Source organism: Agrilus planipennis, unplaced genomic scaffold (genome assembly GCF_000699045.2).
Source record: "Agrilus planipennis isolate EAB-ADULT unplaced genomic scaffold, Apla_2.0 scaffold130, whole genome shotgun sequence".
Lineage (NCBI taxonomy): Eukaryota > Metazoa > Arthropoda > Insecta > Coleoptera > Buprestidae > Agrilus > Agrilus planipennis.
In genome coordinates this window covers 652773-672120 of record NW_020438925.1, presented here as the reverse complement: position 1 = coordinate 672120, position 19348 = coordinate 652773, and the positions used below count along the sequence as shown (strand labels likewise).

General features: G+C 34.0%; 2 protein-coding genes across 2 annotated transcripts in view; both read right to left on the bottom strand.

Annotated features, from left to right (window-relative positions):
• The window catches only part of LOC108736545 (endoglucanase A-like), an 11852-nt gene extending 6231 nt beyond the window's left edge, over positions 1–5621 (bottom strand). The window contains exon 1 of the mRNA XM_018469008.2: positions 4833–5621. Within this exon, the coding sequence (XP_018324510.1) occupies positions 4833–5178 (346 nt within the window). The 5' untranslated portion in view covers positions 5179–5621. The remainder of the gene's footprint in view (positions 1–4832) is intronic.
• A 7622-nt stretch (positions 5622–13243) lies between these two features.
• LOC108736543 (2-hydroxyacylsphingosine 1-beta-galactosyltransferase-like) lies at positions 13244–19094 on the bottom strand. Its single transcript, XM_018469006.2, has 4 exons — positions 18801–19094; positions 16588–17379; positions 14193–14412; positions 13244–13543 (listed from the first exon to the last, which is right to left on the bottom strand). The coding sequence occupies exons 1-4, from the start codon at positions 19039–19041 to the stop codon at positions 13276–13278; spliced, it is 1521 nt and encodes a 506-aa protein (XP_018324508.1). The 5' UTR covers positions 19042–19094; the 3' UTR covers positions 13244–13275.
• Positions 19095–19348: the final 254 nt, after the last annotated feature.

The following is a 19348-nucleotide window of genomic DNA, read 5'->3' as shown; positions in this document are numbered from 1 at the left end:
GGTGAGTTTTCTCACAGAGTAATCTTCATGCTAAAATTTAGATACTAAGTTTTTATTATTTACTAAACTTTACTGATATACGATGATTTTATTAGTATATGTGCATACATATATTACTTATACTTAGTGATGATGAGCAAAAATTGTCTTGGTGTTGCAGTTTTGTTTTTTCTTGCCTTGGTTTTGCACATTTAGCATTATTATTGGAACACAGGGTGACAAGTTTTGAATTCGAATTGTTGAATAATCCATCTACTTACATTTATCATACTTAAAATGAGCCAAATTTGTAGATACTTAAATTTAATGTAACATGCACGGGGCATTCCAAAATTAACTAATTTGATCGTTTAAGATAAAATATAATTTTATATTCATTTATACAACGTTCTGCTTGAAGAATTGTAATAACCAATGGTAAAAGAATAAAAATTGGAAGGTTACGAACAGAGCACTTGTTAGACAAGTATAATTTTAATTTTTCGAAATTGTCAAGAAAGTCTTGCAAAAGAATCAATAGATATCGCAAGAACAAGACCGGACGTGCTAGGCCAAGACCAAGATAATACTTGTCTTTGTCTTACTTTTGCCCATCACTAAGTACTCATAATCAGTAACCGAAATCAGTAAAGTGTTAACTTTTGGTAGTATCTACCTTTTCATTTGATTATGAGTAGGGCAGAGCGGGGTCTGTTGAGCCGCGGGGTCTAGTGCGCCACGTACACAGTGCATATCTACGAGTAGGTGGCATTAGACAAAGCGGGGGGATGAGGAACCCACCCCGTCATTGCTTTAGTCACCGGGCGGCATTTGCTTTGGTTGTGAATGCATAATGTTGCAAATTTGGCACTAAATGTAAAAAACATCGTTCCACTGAATTTAGATTTAACAATTACAAATTTTATCATACGGCCATCAAGTAAGTGTATTTTGATTTCAATATGATTACTGTTAATGGTTTAAGTTTCAGGAATAAATTATTTTCAATTGATTTTTAGTCATTTAACATATTAAATGTAATTCGGAGAAGGGGTCATTTGAGCCAAAATACTCGGGGTCGAATGAGCCATATTCAAGTGACCCCTAATATTTAATTTAAGAAAATTAAGAACCAAATTTTGAAATGCCATCTACATCTAGAGACTATATTCCATTTTCGCCAGAGTCTGTGAGACCATTACCGAAAGCAGGGCCCAGAAAGCAACAAACACGAGGGAAAAAAAGAAGTTGTGCTGTTTTGACAGACACTCCCGAGAAATATGCGCTTGCTTTAGAACAATGTGAAAGAAAAACTAAAACTATCAAGAAAATAGAAAAGTCCAAGAAAAAAGCAGTGAAGAAAGCAATTTTTAAAAGTTCCTCAGAGTCTGATGAAGAAAATAACTCTGTTAAGAAAATTAATAAAAAGGTCGATAAGAAGAATGAACAAAATGAAAAGAAAACACAACTTCCTTCAGACCCCGAAGGGGATGATTATTTTTGTCTAGTGTGCGCTGAGTCCTATTCAGACAGTCTCCCAGGAGAAGAGTGGGTACAGTGCACTAGTTGCCGAGATTAGGCTCACATTAAATGCACGTCTAGTATCATTGCAGTTTATGTTTGCATGAAGTGTGATAGTAACTAAACTAATGAAGTTACTTTCTTTAATTAGAAGTTTATTTAAGTTTGTTTTTGTTTCTATGAGGAATCTCAGACATTTTATTATGTTTTTGTTGCTATGTTTCATATGTTTTAATGTGCAAAGGTTTGTAAAACCCTTTGGCTCAAGTTACCCCGTTGAGCGGTTCAAAAGACCCCGCCTGTGGGGTCTAATGAGTCATATGACTTTTTTCATTGTAAGGTAAATTTAGTATAGTAAACAACGGATTTTCCAAAGTTTTTTGATCTCAATATGCGGTCAAATAAATAAACGACTGATTTAAGAATAACTCTTTTCTTATTTTTTCTTTGAATAGACCTTACGCTGATTTGAACAAAATCAGGATCAAGTGACCCCGCTTTGCCCTACTAGGACCACGCAGGAAAATACGATAGTGCACCGCCGCATTCAATTAGCTGCTACTTAGCAGCATCGGTGTTGCAGTTTTTGGGTTTTTATACACATGTATCGTTTGTTATTTGTTATATTAGACTAAGTATGACTGACGATGTTTATGTTTACAAACGGCCTAGAGTAGTTCTTTGCTATTTTAACGTCGCGTCGTAGGCTTGTACTACGTATGTATGTAGAAAGTCATTAGAAGCAGATCAATGTGTCAGTGACAAAGGTTATTGCAGAATCGTATTATTGCGCTGACCAATGTGTGAGTTTCTAGAAGAACGTCAATGATTTGCACGAACGTATACCAAATGTCGGAAAATTTTTGCGTGAAATAATTTTTGCAGTATATGTGTGTGTGTGTGTGTTTACATGTATTGTAATTAATTGTTTCTAATATGGAGACATGGTCATAAAAAAAGGTAACGCAATTTGAAGATACCTCAATGCTGAATCTACAGAAAATTCACATTACCCAATCTAATGTTTTTTAGTGCAAAATAGAATATTTCGAAAACTATGACTTGGATCAAGTTGTGTTTTTTTTATTTGTTTGAATAAAGAAGAGCTAATAATTCCCATAATATAATCTAAACAACATCACATATTAATAATGTGTTTAACAATTGAAATATTAACCATTAACCATTAACCACGGTTTTTATAAATTACTCAGCAANCTATAGTATATTTACTATGAGCATTGCACCCGTGCGAAGAATAGTGTACAAATAATACCATTAAACCAATTCCTTAACCCCTATCCCGGTATGTTCGTGTGTTTGAAGAAGTTTCACTTCAATAGCGTATTGTATAATTACACGTTGTATTTTTTTTAAATGTTGTACCACAATTCGAATTAACTAAATAAATATGTCTCAGTCAATTTGAACAACGATCTAACAGCAGGCACTGTCTTTCTAAATTATATCTACTTAACGCCAGTAATACCGCGACCAGGCATTTTGCAGAATGTTGGATATCGTTTTCCTCGCAGTTGCGTGCCTTCTGGTGTTAACAACCTTGGAGCTTTACAGCGAAACGTTATTATTATATTCCCTATAGGGATTTGGGAAATGGTTTGTTTTATATCGCGCAATCGAGATCACGGCCCTGCACAACACATACGTACAAGCGTACACATGCACGCGTACATACGTTCATTTCCAATATAATTCAACGTGTTGTAGAGAATAATTCGGTTGACGACGTTTCCTACGTATATATGTGTATGTGTATGTGGTACGTGTACGATGGTACATTTTTAATGCAGCTTTCAACGCCGTGGGGTTCCAATTAAGGATAATACATTTTTGGCGCAGTGTGCATTTGGCACGACGAAGGGTAGCCCGACAACTGCTGTGCTAATGAACCTTTCTCATCCTCCCGTTGTTGATAGCAACATAGTGAGCTTTTCTACGATACCGGATGCTTTAAATTAATCTAACTTCACGAACTTTGTATGACGAAAAGAGAAAATGCACCTTAACGCGTTTGGACTGTCGGAGAAAACCATTTAAACGAACTTTCAATTGCCTGAATAAAATTTGTGAGTAACTTAAGTAATGGATTTTAAATAATGCAAACTCAAATATTCAAAATATTGACGTTCACTAGCTCACTCTACATTCCAGGTAGAGAATTAGTACAATAAGTACATTGTGTGTGACATTCAATAAGAACATTGCCAATAAAGGAACATTATTTTGTTTTTCATAAAAATTGATAAATGCGGAGATAATTTTTTATAATTTCGAGTGCGGAGAAAACTTTTTTTGCATTTCAAAAGAAATGGTTAGGTACTTTAAAAACGTCTCCTGTTTTTATATCAAACCTTCGACTTTATGCATACCACCCAGTATGACGGTTGAACATTTACATGAAAGGTTCTTCTGTTTCTGATTAGTTTTGGACATTGGCGATTCAAATCTGTGTGGTTCCAGATATCGGAAAAAGAAATAGTGAAACTTTATCTGTCATTAAAACTTTTGAAATTGTACCTGGAATTTGGAAAGAATTTCGTAAAAAGCGAGTCCCTTGTTTATAACGCCGTGAAACGGAACGAAACCTTGAATTAAATTTCCGTAACGTTTCGTCGAAACGGCCGTTTATGTTTCGTTCGTCGAGTAACCCGAGTTATTATTTCCACTCGAGTTGTAATCGAAAAAGCGGCACTAAAATGTGGTAACAACAACGTTGTTGAATTACCTACATTGTTGTGAATCCAGAAATAAATTGACAGTGATAGCAGTGAAATAAATAGCGCAGTGAATAGTGATATATTAACAGTAGTGTAAATAAATAGAATAATTCATAACCTAAGTTTAGTAATAATTTAATAGTGTTTTTAAGTTCTTTAATAATTAGTGTAAATAAATTGTTTTGTCGTTATCAGTCTTAGAAATTAATTTTGTTAAACCCGCAAACATTACACTATATTCGCACGCTCGGTGTTACTGCCACCATCTCCTCGTACCTTACTGGTAGAGTACTGGTGTGTAAAACCAGTGGCCAGGGTTCGACTCCGGGAGAGGGGGTGCTAGCAGCAACGATTTTTCCTCGTTCCTTTCAGGTTACATGCAGTGCGTAAAGTTAATTCAAAAAATTAATTCGCTAATGCATTAACACCCTGTATACTCTGCAAATTAACAAAGTCACTGACTGAAGTATTCATCTCTTACCTCGCTCGTTAATCATTTATCCTAATGTCTTTGCATGAAAATTCCTTACAAACAACTTCAATTAAAGTGCTTTTGATGAAATGTGTGCTCACTTATACTTTCTCCTGACTTACCCGAGTGCAGAAACGACAAATATCCCCATCCGACTGGTCCGAGGATCAAAGCGGACGGGTCGACTTCTTTAACGGCCAGCGCGTGCTCCTCAGTGAGTTTAATGATCTCATCGGTTGAGACTGGCTGTGGATGGATATCTTGGTGGGTACTGTGCCACAGGTCGTACTCGTTGTCCATTTCGTAGAAGAGCACTCCGCCCTTGTCTGCGGTGCCGTACTTCTTGGTCAAGTGCTGGACCCACTCCTTAGTGAACGTACTGTTGACCTTGATTGAGGCGTCTGACGGGTCGTTATCAGTGATCAATGTCGTTCCATCGGTTTTAATGCCATTACCGCAATCGGGCATCCATTGGTCGGTCTGCTGCTGAGGACCGTACTTCTTAATGCTGAAGCTGCAGCTCCTCTCTCTATTTACACATATTTCAACACGATTACCACTCAATTAGTGTTATTTTAAAAATTGTAAATGAAGAAGGAGGATTATGAAAACCGCTTAAGGAAAACTATCCATCAGAAGTGGGTACACTTAGTATAGTGTATTGTCGCGTAATAAAACACCTTTTTCCCTACTAACTGATTTTAGTCAATTATTTACTCTTTAATCAACACCACCAGGGGCGCAACAAGGGGGGTCTACGGGTGCCTGAGCACCCACTCGATTGGGTTGGGCACCCAGTCAATTCCAGTCGATTCAGATAATAACCCAATTTGAAAGTTCGGTTGAAAAAGTTCAAGCTCGTAAATGAGCAGCCGAACTCAATCTTTTCAGCTTATACACACCCGCAGTATATAAATATTTATAGTATTACTCCACCACGGCTATAGGCTATATAATACATTTTACATTTATAATAAAAAGGATGATTTTTATAATTTTAACGAATTAATGGCTGTAGTATGATTTTCTGTTAAACTACAGCAGATTTATCAAAAGAAAAAAACATTATTATTAGATACCTATATTAACGAAAAGTACGGATTATAGTAGGTACCCAGCAACGTAAAATGAACTATGCATTTATGCATTTTTTTTACCATGAGGAACATTTGTTTATGTATACTCAAGTCATATCTGTCGTTTTATGGGTGGGTNAAACAATCAAAGAATGTGTTGTGGAATCTTTGCCATAATGTCATGCTACTGGCGTAATGTAAATATAAATCAGGAATGTAAGCGGTATATCCAGGGTTACCGGCCATTTCAATGGTCCATCTCGAATATCCAATCGTACTAAGTACTATGTAAGGAGCATTGAATCGATGTGATAGTCCAAATAAGGCTTCATTCATAAATCTCTCAAATATAATCAAATCAAACGTTTCGTTCGAATGTATCAGTGTTTTGAACGAAGGATGTGTTACAACCTTTCGTGTCAATTCCGGTCCGAACGTACTGGCGGTTATTTCTTTTTGGAAACCGGACATCGTGGACAACACGACAATATTTTGTTCTTAAAAGAATAATATTATTAAATTTGTAACTGATTATCTATAAACGTAAAATCTAATCTAAACTACTTAATAACCATAAATCATAAATTAACCAACTACCTACCTAAAAACTAACTACAGTGTATGTAATATACACACTACAATTAAATTTAAAACATTTTTGTTAGAATTTTTTATGTTAAATTTTTGATTACATTTTTTTGTCAATTGTTAATTATCCAATTCTAGAAATATTTATTTGTAATTGTGACGTATTACTGTCGCCACGTGGCTCTTAACTATTGATAATATAATTATCATTAAGTCTACCCAAATAATTGTTCTGTTTTTAATGTAACATTTTTAACTATTAATACAATACTGTACTTTTTTATTATGTTTAAATACTAGAATATGATATACGAAAAGTACAAACTGGTTGAACTGTAAAAAAAGTGCATTTTTAATTCATTAAGTATTAGTGCTGTTTCTCTAAAGGTAACCAGTGAAGCATTGACTAATTTTCCTAATGAAAAGTAACTGAAGAATCAGTTATTATTCGCAAGAAATAAGTTACATTCAAATAAAAAGCAGTAATCAATATATTTCTCAGCCAACATTTTTAACTGATTTATCAGTTATTTTGTACTGATGTGATTAGTTACTTATGTTACTGTTCTATCAGTAAAAAGGGCCAGACGCTTTTGTGATTCTATTAATATGGTTAGTGACCTTCTACTTCCGATAATTTTTTTAAATTCTTTGGTTAGCCTGCCACACGTCTATTAGACCTGGGTTCTAGACCACGTTAATTTTACTCTTTCTTTTCTTTTGAATTTATGTTTATATATTTATTTTTTACTAATTTCATTAGTTGAGTTCAGTATTTTCAATTCACTAATTACTAATTCCGTTAATATTCACTAATTCCATTGATGTTATTTGGTACATCTGTGATTTGTGAATATTCACTAATAATTACCGATAATATCTAGAGATTTATTTTTAGAGAATGGAATTTTTGAGTCATTATTTTCTAAATTTTTGTATTTCAATATGAAAGGGTTACTTTAAAGTTTAAAAAATTAAAAGTCTCAATCAAAAAAAGGTAAGTTTTCATAAGCTAGTGTTAATTATATAATTCATTAATGTTTCGTACATGTTTAATTTCTGTGATAATTATTAATAAAAGATAATGGAATTGTTTTCTTAAGACGTTAATCAAATAAAATTCNGTCTTAAACAAAACGAAAGTAGGAAACCCTGGATAACAAATGGGATTGTAGGATTAATAGACGAAAGGCGAAAATACAAAAACAGGACAGACGAAGAAGGGCAAACAAGATATAAAGTTATAAAGTGGGAAATAATTAGGAAGTTTAAGGGCAGCTAAGGAACAGTGGATTGATAGGATGTGTAAAGAAGTAGAAGAAAAGTTTGAAGTAGGTAAAATCGATGAGGCGTATAATATAATTAAAAGGAATTTTAGAGATATAGGGTACAGTAGTAATAATATAAGAAACGAGGCAGGGGTCATTTTGATAGAAAATGAGGAAAAGGCAGATAGGTGGAAAGAATTTTAGGGAACATATACGCAGGCCATGAGTTAGGAGATATAGTAGAGAAGGAAGATAGTGTGGAGATAGATGAGCTAGATTATCCCATAATGAGAGAAGATTTCGATGTAGCATTAAGAAATTTAAGGAATAATAAGGCGCCAGGTGTAGCTGGGATACAGGGGAAAATTCTAAAACATACAGGACTCGAGGTTAGAGATCGTATGCTTAAGCTAGTTAGTGACATTTGCAAGACGGGGAAAGTTCCAGACAATTATAAACGAAACATGGTAATAACCTTATCTAAAATGAGTGGCGCGGATAGATACCAGATATTCAGAACAATTCTTAAGCTAAACTTCCCTTGCGTCAAAAATCTTAACTAGAATTGTGCAGAGGATGATTGAAAAAAGAGTGGAAGAACTATTAGCGGAAGACCAATTTGGGTTAGAATAAATAGAGGAATGCGGGAGGTCACTCTAGCTTCATGGGTAACAATAGAAAAAACGATAGCAAAAAGGGTTAGTACATACGGAAATGTGGTTTTACAGGCGAATGATGAGGACACCGTGGATATAGAAGGTTAGAAATAAAGAGGTATTAGAAAGAATAGGAGAACAGAGGACTCTATCGAAGTCAATAAGAAATAGGTGAGATAGGTCTAGACGGAAGTTAGGAGATTTCTAGATTTTGTTGTATGGATATTTTTAATACCATCCCGTAGAATAAGTACTAATTGCAATCAGGTAGCCTCATAACTTCACTCTGACAAGAGAAAACAACAAAACTGAACTTGATATTTGTTAAAATTCACATTATAAAATATCTAAACAAAACGTGTAATTAAATTATTTTCTATGAATTAATTCAGGCATATTATTTGTTCTATATAGTTCTCGACGTTCAGGAGATATAAGAACGGATTAAGCTTTTGATCAGTGATTGATCGAAGCTACCAGATGTGGATCTCATTAGCACGACTCCCGAAAAATCATTGTTAAAATTCAATTTATAAAATATCTAAACAAAACTTGTAATTAAATCATTTTCTATGAATTAATTCAGGCATATTATTTGTTCTATATTAGCACGAACGCGTAGGTACTAACCGCATGACGTCCGTACTTCACTGTCCTTCCTAATTGCAATTTTATGATGGGTTTCTTCGGTGATTTGGGTTCAACAATTTATTTCTATATTTTCTGTCTTCGGTATTTAAAAATCATATTCTCTTACTATTGGTTCTCTTCTTCTATCTACAACCCTTAACGCCACCTTCATAATTTTCCTAAATTATTCAAATTCCAAATTCTTCAGTACTAAATCAACTTTCGTTTATTTTACACTTCTTATGCGTGCCTATGGCTTCTTGACATAGTTAAGAATAAGACCAAAATCACAATCATCGGCTGGTAATTTCAGTAAATTACTGATCGAAAACTTAATTCGTTTTTATTAATTTTCACGTAGGCCGACTCAGTTGATATAGACATACTGATGTAATTCGATATAATACGAGGGTGGATTGATAAGTTTCCGGCCTAACCAAGAGATGACGCCACTAGGCCTACCTTGAGGTGACATTCTATAGTACCATCCTTGGATAGCTTGTAGCTATAGTTTCAGCCCGATCTCCTTGCTAGTGTAGGTTTGACAGCACGCTGAACAAGACGCCTCTGTGGTTTTCGTAAAAATGGAAAAGCAGGAAAATCGTGCTGTCATCAAATACTTTTATTTGAAGGGGTTAACGCCGAAGGAAATTAAAAAAGAGATGGACTCAACACTGGGGACATCCTCCCCGTCATATTCAACCGTTAAGCAGTGGGTTTCCGAGTTTAAAAAGGGTCGTGTGAGCACCTCTGATGGGCCTCGCTCAGGACGCCCCGTTGAGGTCACAACTCCAGATATGATCGAAAAAATTCATCAAATAGTGCTGGGAGACCGCAGATTGAAAGTGCGTGAGATAGCTGAGACCTGTAAGATGTCATATGAACGTGTGCAACATATTTTGCACCAACATTTGCATATGGAAAAGCTCTGTGCAAGATGGGTGCCGCGTTTGCTAACAGTCGACCAAAAATTGATTCGAAAAAACATTTCTACCGCAAATTTGTCATTGTATAAGCGTAATCCAAGCGAATTTTTGCGTCGATTCGTAACCGTTGACGAAACGTGGGTCCACCACTACACTCCTGAAACCAAAGAACAGTCTAAACAGTGGATTGGACCAGGGGAACCAACTCCAAAGAAGGCAAAAACAATTTTTTCGGCGAACAAGGTTATGGCTACTGTTTTTTGGGATGCAAGAGGTATTATATACATTGATTACCTTGCAAAGGGTAATACTATCACTGGTCAATACTACGCAGACTTATTGCAACGTTTGAGCCACGAGGTGAAAATTAAACGACCTCATCTGGCGAAGAAAAAAATCTTGTTTCATCACGATAACGCACCAGCGCACACGTCAATCGTTGCGACGGCTAAAATCAACGATCTAAAGTTTGAATTGATGCCGCACCCTCCTTACTCTCCAGACCTAGCCCCGAGTGACTATTTTCTGTTCCCTAATCTCAAAAAATGGCTTGGCGGTAAGAGATTTGCGGACAATGAAGAAGTAATCGAAGCTGTAAATGGTTATTTTGAGGAGCTTGACGAATCAGTCTATAGAGATGGCATTAATAGACTGGAACACCGCTATGAGAAATGTATCAGCCTTGGAGGAGATTATGTTGAGAAATAAAAAAAAAAAATTTTTAAAAACCTTGTTTTTCTTGGTCAGGCCGGAAACTTATCAATCCACCCTCGTATATTAAGTACTGTAGAATAATCGGTATTATTATCTTTTGTAACTTTTTTTGATTTAAAATTGATATGAATCTGGAATTTTCATTTTATCGATTGATAGGTCTTTAAAGTAATATGTCCTTCCGCTTTCCTTAGCCTAACTACGTGTGAAATATACTCTGTGTGTTTAATATTATATTTTCCGTTTAGTTTAACCACACACAGAAGGATTGTATTAGGCATAAACTAAATAAACTATCTATAAATTATTTGATTATGATACGGAACTGTAATAATTATTGAGAACTGTTAAATCCTTTTTATTGTGCTTCTAAAATTTTACGGGATCCAATGGTGAAAACTACATGGTATACAGTCAATCTCTTCATAGAATTAGGCGAAAGCTTTTAAAAAGTCTTTTTCAATTTTTATCGGGGTGTGATAAATTAATTAACCTTTTTGAGGCTTTTTTATCTATCTTCATTGTTAACTTCCCCAATATTTATAATGAGTATTGTTAAAAGATAGATAAAGATAAAGAAGCTTCACAATTTTAAAAGTGTGAGTGATTTTTTAACGATTATAAAACAGTGAAGTTTTTCTATTTTTATTCAATTTTTAATGTTTAGCGTCGATTTTGTTTCAATACGGATGCTTAACTGCTCCTTGTGCAAAAATTTTTTTTGAATCTTTCAAACCTTCCAACATCTGACGGCACTGGGATTGCTTGATAGTTAACTTTAATGGTTAACGAAAAGGGGTTGAGCGTGAGCGTGGTGGGAACTGGGAACACATACGCGGTCTGCTAATAAGAGTGATATGGTGTCCTACATAAATATATACGTTCTGTTTGTGTTCAGTGTTTAGCTGTTTTGGTTCTTTTTTAAATAGGTGTTATTAAAATTGCACGTTCGTTTATTGTTACCTCTACGAAGAAATATCGTAGCTACTAAAGGAACTCTGTCGTAAACCGTTCGTCAGCACTCACAAAGGGTGATGTGGTATGGTAGAAACATGTGATTTCTACAGCGGATATTTTAGGATACCGTATTGGTGGAAAGCAATTCTGAAGCAAATATTGTAAGATATAAGAAATAAAACACTTGGTACACTTTTGTTTCACAGTTTATTTAGAACACTCTAACAATTGTTTCGCCTGCTAAACCATTATCAAAGAGAATAATTTTACGAAAGTAACAATTATGCTTATATATACATATGTAGGGGTTAGATGAATAAATTTAAAAGTGGGGAGGTCTAAAATTCAATTTGGTCGTTTAGTACATTATCTTGATGTTTGCAAGCTTTTTTAATTTGTAATATTTCATACAGATCTAGCCGTTTGCCTTTATTTCAATTATGTAACAATTTACAATTTTCTGTATCAATGAAATGATCGTTTGTAATGCAGTGTTCGGCTAATCCAGTAAATTTTTTATTTTGGATGATAGATCTTTTATGTTCTTCTAAACGGGTTTTTAGAGCGCGACCTGTTTGCTCTGCCTCCTATATTGGACAAATATTGGACTCTTTATTAATGGTTTAGCAGCCGAAACAATTGTTAGAGTGTTCTAAATAAACTGTGAAACAAAAGTGTACCAAGTGTTTTATTTCTTATATCTTATTAAATATGTTTCACCAAGTGCCTAGCCAAGAATCAATCAAGAATTAAATATTGTAATGTATAAAAAATGTAGGCCAGAGTATGGGATATGATCAATTAAGTCTGTATTAAGCATTAAAACAACAGTAGTGCAGGTTTATATACCTTTGCTACATCATCTTATAGTGATAAAAATGTATATACATTATAGATGAGGTATAAGCGAATATTGAGGATATTTTAAATTTAGTGAGAGACATCAAAACCTCATTATACTCGGAGACTTCAACGCAGTACTAGGTGAAGGTAAGGAAGAGGTAATAGTAGCAGACATCAGAAATAGTAGGGGAAATACATTATAAAGGTTTTTAAGGATAATTTTGTTTTAAATAAAATAAGATTATAAAAGTTTGGGTAACAAAGGGATTAAAACAGACAAAAATAGAACAGATTATGAAAGACAAGAAAGGAAATTATAATAAGTGGGAAAACACTCGGAAGTGTCTGACAGCTAAGCAGCAGGGGATAGATGATAGCTGTAAAGATGTACAGGAAAGTAGGCAAAACTGGTGGGACTTATAATTAAATGGAATTTTAGAGAAATCGGGTAGGTACAGTACAGCAGCTAGTAAAATAGTTTGGAAAATATCGTAAAGAAATAAATATTATGCACTGTAATTTCAAAATAATTAAATACGTAGAAGAAACATTAAACATATAACATTCTATTCCTTTATCGGATATTTTAAGACATAAAATAAAAATTTGCTCTCTATCGGACTCACATCTTATAGTAGACGTTTTCTTAAATGCAATGGCTTTTTTGGTAGGAACAACATACCAAATTTAAACAAACAATTCCTACCAATGAATTGGGAGGATCCATTACTCATTTATTTCCAGTTATGTTTTTTCATCTATATCTAACCTTCGTTTGTTTGTGTAGGCAATAATCAATTATTGCCTACACAAACGAATGTTACATCAAAAAATCCACTTTTATAAAAACAAACATTTATTGAGCAAATACTTAATTCTTATATAAAAAATACATAACATTTGATTTTTAGTCTTTCTTGGATTTTTTGTTTTCCTTAAAAAGTTTTTTTAGACATACATATACAGACGTCACTATAAGGAAAATTATCACTACAGCAAGTGCTAATACATCCAAAAGAATATATTGGTACCATTTCAAATTTAACGTAACAGACTTTAGATGTGGTGCTCCTTTATGTCTGATAACATATTCAATCCACCACACGGCCCTATCAACTGGTTTGGTTTCTTGATCGTGTAAAATATCCGAACGAGTTTTTATACCTTTCTTATATCTGCAACAAAACAACAAAATTCTGTGGATTAATATATTGTTACCTAATTGTTTGAATTATTACTGTCCAGTATGAAAATTAACTCATGAAGCTCTAGCCAGAGACATATTAGAGGCAGAAACAGGAGTTAGGAGGGGTAGAGGTAGACCTAGATTAAATTAGTGATCGCAAATAGTTAAGGATGTGGGTTGTTCTAGTTTTAGGGAAATGCGATGTTTAGCTCAGGATAGAAAAGAGTGTAGGTACGTGTCCAACCAGTCTTAGGACTGACAACCTTATGATGATGATGAATATTACATAATTTCTGCACTTTCGAAAATCAATCTGTCTCTGAATATAAATTATTATATTCTTGTATCAGTTTATTTCTGCTGTTTTCTTAACACATTTTATTGTAAACAAAGGGTTTTCAGTAAATGATCACAATCACCCACAAAAATACAGTAATACGTTTGGAAAAGCATCAAATATTTTTTGTTTAGCAAATATCTTTTTTCTGATTGTTCTCATACATTACATACCTACAATAAGTTTTACCACTGTACTGAAAAGTTTGGTTACGGTGTAATTACCAAAAACAATGTCCATAAACATAAAAATGTTTATAAACAGCAACCTAAAATAAAAATGAGAGTCGGATAATTGTTACCTGTTGTTGGTTAATATTTCGTTGATAAGCAATTTGAACTGCTGTTTATCAAAATCAACGAAAGGTAGTTTCAGACCATACCCAAGAGCTTCAATTTCTGCTGCATTCATCAGTTGATCGCCAAAAACTGGCAGAGCTAAAAGAGGTACTGCATGATAAATGGCCTCTATTGTACTAAGTAAACCACCATGGGTTATAAATAACTTCAAATTTGGATGCGCTAGAAAACAGAAATATTGTGACTAACAATATGCTTGATTTCAATTTAAATAATTTCATTAATAAAGACAATAGCATTACATTAGTAATATGATTGATTGATTGATGTGAAATTTAATAATTTAATATCAGCGTACTGTTACTATAAATTATGATAAATAACCTATTCTGATTAACAGCTACTTAACTTCTACAGAAATTGAGGATGACTTATACAATTTTTAAAATTTATAAATTATATTCAAATAAACAGAAAGTAGCTTCACTTCCCATGCGTCAAAAATCTTAACTAGAATTGTACAGAGGAGTTTGGAAAAAAGGGTGGAAGAACTATTAGGGGAAGATCAATTCGTTTAGAAGAAATAGAGGAACGCGGTAGCCCATTCTATATTTACGGGTAACAATAGAGAAAACGATAGAAGAAGGAAAAAGAGCATACATAGCATTTGTAGATTTAGGAAAAGCTTTTGACTATGTTAAATAGGACAAGTGGTTAAATATACTGAAAAATGTAGGGATGAGTTATAGAGATAGAAGAGTTATACTTAGTTTGTATCAAGAGCAACAGGCAGTTGTAGAGCTGGGGCTGGAACGTAGAGAAGTAAATATTAGGAAGGGAGTCAGACAGGGATGAACACTGTCACCGCTACTTTCTAATCTACACATCGAAGACTCGATCTACATTATTAAAGACAGTACAACTGTAAGGATAGATGTATAGGGGCAAAAGATTAGTACGGTTAGATTTGCAGATGATATAACAGTATTAGCATCTACCGAGGAGGACTTAGAGATAGCTATAAATAAAATGGAAGCGGTACTGACAAAACAGTACTGTATGAAAATAAATAAAAGTAAAACTAAAATACTGGTATGCAAGAGAAGAGAAAGTAGGGAAAGAGCGAATATAAAGATAGGAGACGAAAAATTAGAAGAAGTGGTCGATTTCAGGTATCTAGGAAGTCAGATAAGTCAGGACGGAAGAAGTAGTACGGATATAAAGCAGAGGATAGAGCAGGATCGAGTCGCTTTCAATAAAAAGAAGTCACTTCTGTGCTCTCGAACGATTGATTTAGAAGTTCGAAAAAAAATGTTAATGGCGCGGCACTGTACGGCTGCAAAACATGGACGGTGGGCGCGGCAGAAAAGAAAAGGTTAGATGCGTTCGAAATGTGGTGTTACAGGCGAATGATGAATGATCACCACCTGTAAGCTGGGCATTTATTTCGTCTATTTCTTATTGATTTCCTTAGTTTTCTTACTATTATGTAAGTATTTGTAAAATATTTATTTCTAAAACACTACATATCAGACGCTTCTAAATCATTCTTTTCCGAAGCAACTACCGTCCACGTTTCACACCCTTACATCAGAGCCTTGTTCCAAATATACAGCTTTAATAATATTTTTAAAAATTTCAATTTAACCGATCGCGATTGTGAATTAGTAAAAAATTTTGCATATCATTGTTTGAAGTCTGTTGATAAAAATAAACCCGCTTTAGTGTAGTAATACTTCCATATACGTAATATATATTTACTAATATAATTATTGCTGTCTCAAGGTTATAAGATAACCTTAAGTAGATAACATGTAATCATATATTAAATTTTTAAACAAAAGTGTAATAGCAACCCGAGATAAAAATGTTCAGTCTCTCATAGTCTCTGAAAGCGAGACTCGAGTCTCCGTCTCTCATCGAGTCTCTCTGGTGTCGCTAAGAGAGACTGTCAAAAAAACTGTTTAGCGTCTCTGAACGAGAGACTCGAGTTGCTCACAGAGAGATCCTCATTTCGTATCCAGTCTCGGAACGAGAGACTCAAATCTCTGAACAAAAGACTCGAATTTCTGAACAAATGACTCGAATCTCTGAACGAGAAACTCGAATCTCTCAATAAGTGGTGTCTCGATAAACATGCTTGAAATTTTCTAAGTTCAACATATTTCAGAGATCCCAGTCTTTCTACGAGAGACTCGAGTCTCTCAATTTTTCAGTTTTACGCATTCAGTCTCTTTGTGAGAGACTCGAATCTCTGAATCAACAATTTTATCGTTCGACTCTCTCATACAGAGACTGTGAGAGAGCCATAGAAACATCTAGGCAATAACTGAGAGACTGTAGAAGACTGTGAGAGACTGGAGAGAGACTGAAAATTATTGTCTGGAGAAGTCATACCTAAAACATCCTGCTGTGGAAACCATTTTTCCATTTTTACATTAGATGGCTTTTGGAATGTTACATCTTCTTCCCATTTCCAAAGAACTTTTTGTTTAAGATTAGAAAATACTCGCAACATAGCATCCCTAGTTTCTGTTGGCATGTCTTTAGATTTAGCGCCCGATCCTAAGCTGAAATAGATGACGCCGTCTGTTGCACTGTCCATGTACTTCTTAAGATCGTTAGGTAAATCACGTGGCGGACTAACGTGATAACCACCAATATCAATCATATTTGGAACACTCGGTACTGAATACTTGATACTAAAGTGTGTATTCATGAGGATTAATGACGAATTATAGTACAAATCCTCAAAAGATGGAGCTTCAGGGAAGTGCATCTTCAATAGCTCTTTGTGTCTAGGAAGTACAACCATGTGTCGATGGACCAAAGCAAAACAATAAAACAACGTGTTATAAAATCTCTGCCATAATGTCATATCGTAACTGTAGCCCAGAAAAAAATCAGGATAATAAGCAGGAGACCCTGGATTTCCTGTTAAATCGCTTACCCATCGTGAGTAGCCTATAGGACTGAGGTAGATATAAGGAGCTTTGAAACGATGAGAGAGGCCTATTAAAGCGTCATTCATAAACCTTTCGAGTATAATTAGATCAAATGTTTCGTTTGAATTGAGAAGATCGACGAATGCTGGATGATTTAAAACACGTTCGGTTAAATCAACTCCAATGCCATTGGCAAACATTTCTCTTTTGTAGTTAGACATTGAAAGGAAGTCAAACTTGTTTCCTTTTGTAAACAAACAATATGAATTAGAATTTTTGTCGGAAGAATGCATTTAGTGTGTCGAATTAAAGTCGATACAGGGTTATCTAGGTAGATTTATTTTATATTGAGTATACAAGGCATATCTTGGTAAAGTCTTGTAATTAAAGACAAAACATCACTTGTTGGTTTTCCAAATAAAATATTTTTATCGGCTTTGATTCTACACATCATAGATGAAGGGGATTGATTTGGAAATTAGAATGCAATTTCTATTGGGTTGTTGCAATCTCCGGATTTTTTGTATATTTCTAACGAAGGGTGCAAATGCGCCAATCAACTCTTGTATAAGTAATGAACTATAAAAAAAAAACTTGCGAAGGTATTTGTATTTCACTTATAAGAGTATACAGGAACGTAGAAATTCACATTTGTTTGACGGAATGTTTTTCTTTTTATGTGTCACGAAAGAAAGTCTATCTGAAAATATCTCAGACTTCTCTGGAAATTGTCCTAAACTGTCAAAACTTTTTAAACAAACGTAACAAAGGCTTTAAATTGCATTTATTAGATTTGTATTACTTAATTATTTATATACAAGGATGACTGAATGTATTTGTACGAATTTTCTTATACCATTTTGCAGTTTTCGGAAGGTGATTCCACTCATTGATGATTGCATGCGATAAAATATGTATCGCTTATGTTAGGGTCTCAAATTACCACTAGTGTGGTAAACTTGGACAAAACAAGACTTGTAAAACAATGTAAAAACCGATAGATAAACAGTTCTTTCTTTATAAAAACTTGTAAATAGTGTATATATTATTATATAGTTTATTTAGGGTAGTTAGACATATAGTAGGTAGTTAATTTAAATTTTAGCATTAAGTTGATGATAATAGTTCGAGAAATAATAGTTTTAAATAGTTATCCCCAATATGCAGGATGTTGGAACTGTCGAAATTGGGCTTATGACCAGTTTCTACATGGTGTTTTGATAAGCTCTTCTTTGTACGAGTAAGCCATTAGAATGTTTTTTGTAGTCATTTTTGTGCTTACAATTCTTATGTTATTCTTATTCTTAGTTTGTTCAATATAGCTTTTTTCTTTAATTTTATTAATCGACTTGAATGCAAGATATATCACCTATTACAAATTACTAACATTAACTTTATTTGTTTACTTATTTTTGTGAAACTGTTTATCAGTTATATATAAACTTATTAAGTATTTCCAGGCAAAACTGTATACGATAATTTAAAAATTGCCTTTGATAACATTCATACTACAAGCTGATAAACAGTTCATAGACCTTTAAAGTTGTAATTTGAATAAATCAGAGGTATTTTCCCAATAGAAATGCACAAACATGTATCATAATAAGCACAACTCTCTCATTATAATTGCATAAATATGCATCGGTTAAGAGTTAATATTCATACCAAATGCGATGCCTTTGGTGAAATCCTTTAGAATTATTTCATTCCATGTTTTTGGAGGGTTTTCTAACGAAAAGTGCGTCACTAGGGTAACATGATGCCCCTTTTCAGCCAATGGTCGTAAAAGTTTTACACCCAACGAATAATGACTGAAAGTTGGCGCATGGATCACAGCAAGAATTTTGGCAGAAGTTACGTAGCCTATAATTGCAAACAAACACGCACTAAGACCGCACAACATCATTTTATATTACGTTAATTATTACGAAAATATTGACCAACTAACGACTGCATTGATTGCAATTCATTAAATATTGCGCTTTGTACGACATACGTATATATATATATATAAAAATTATCTAACCAATGGAGAGGGAAACTCTTAAAATATGTGTTTTCAATGATTACAATTACAATACTTGCTATAAATAATTACTTATATTTGTGTAAAGAGAACGAAAATGTTTTCTACGATAATACCTTACATACATACGTTCTGATTGATGTTGCAGATTAAACTATATATACGTAGTTTATTATTAGGTTTATTA

Excerpts from the sequence above, each read along its gene's own strand:
- LOC108736543 (XM_018469006.2), bottom strand. The coding sequence starts at position 19,041 with ATGATGTTGTGCGGTCTTAGTGCGTGTTTGTTTGCAATTATAGGCTAC. Across the intron at positions 17,380-18,800 it reads CACCAAAGGCATCGCATTTG|GAAACAAGTTTGACTTCCTT; the intron begins GTATGAATATTA and ends TGTTTACAAAAG. Across the intron at positions 14,413-16,587 it reads TCCACAGCAGGATGTTTTAG|CGCATCCAAATTTGAAGTTA; the intron begins GTATGACTTCTC and ends TCTGTTTTCTAG.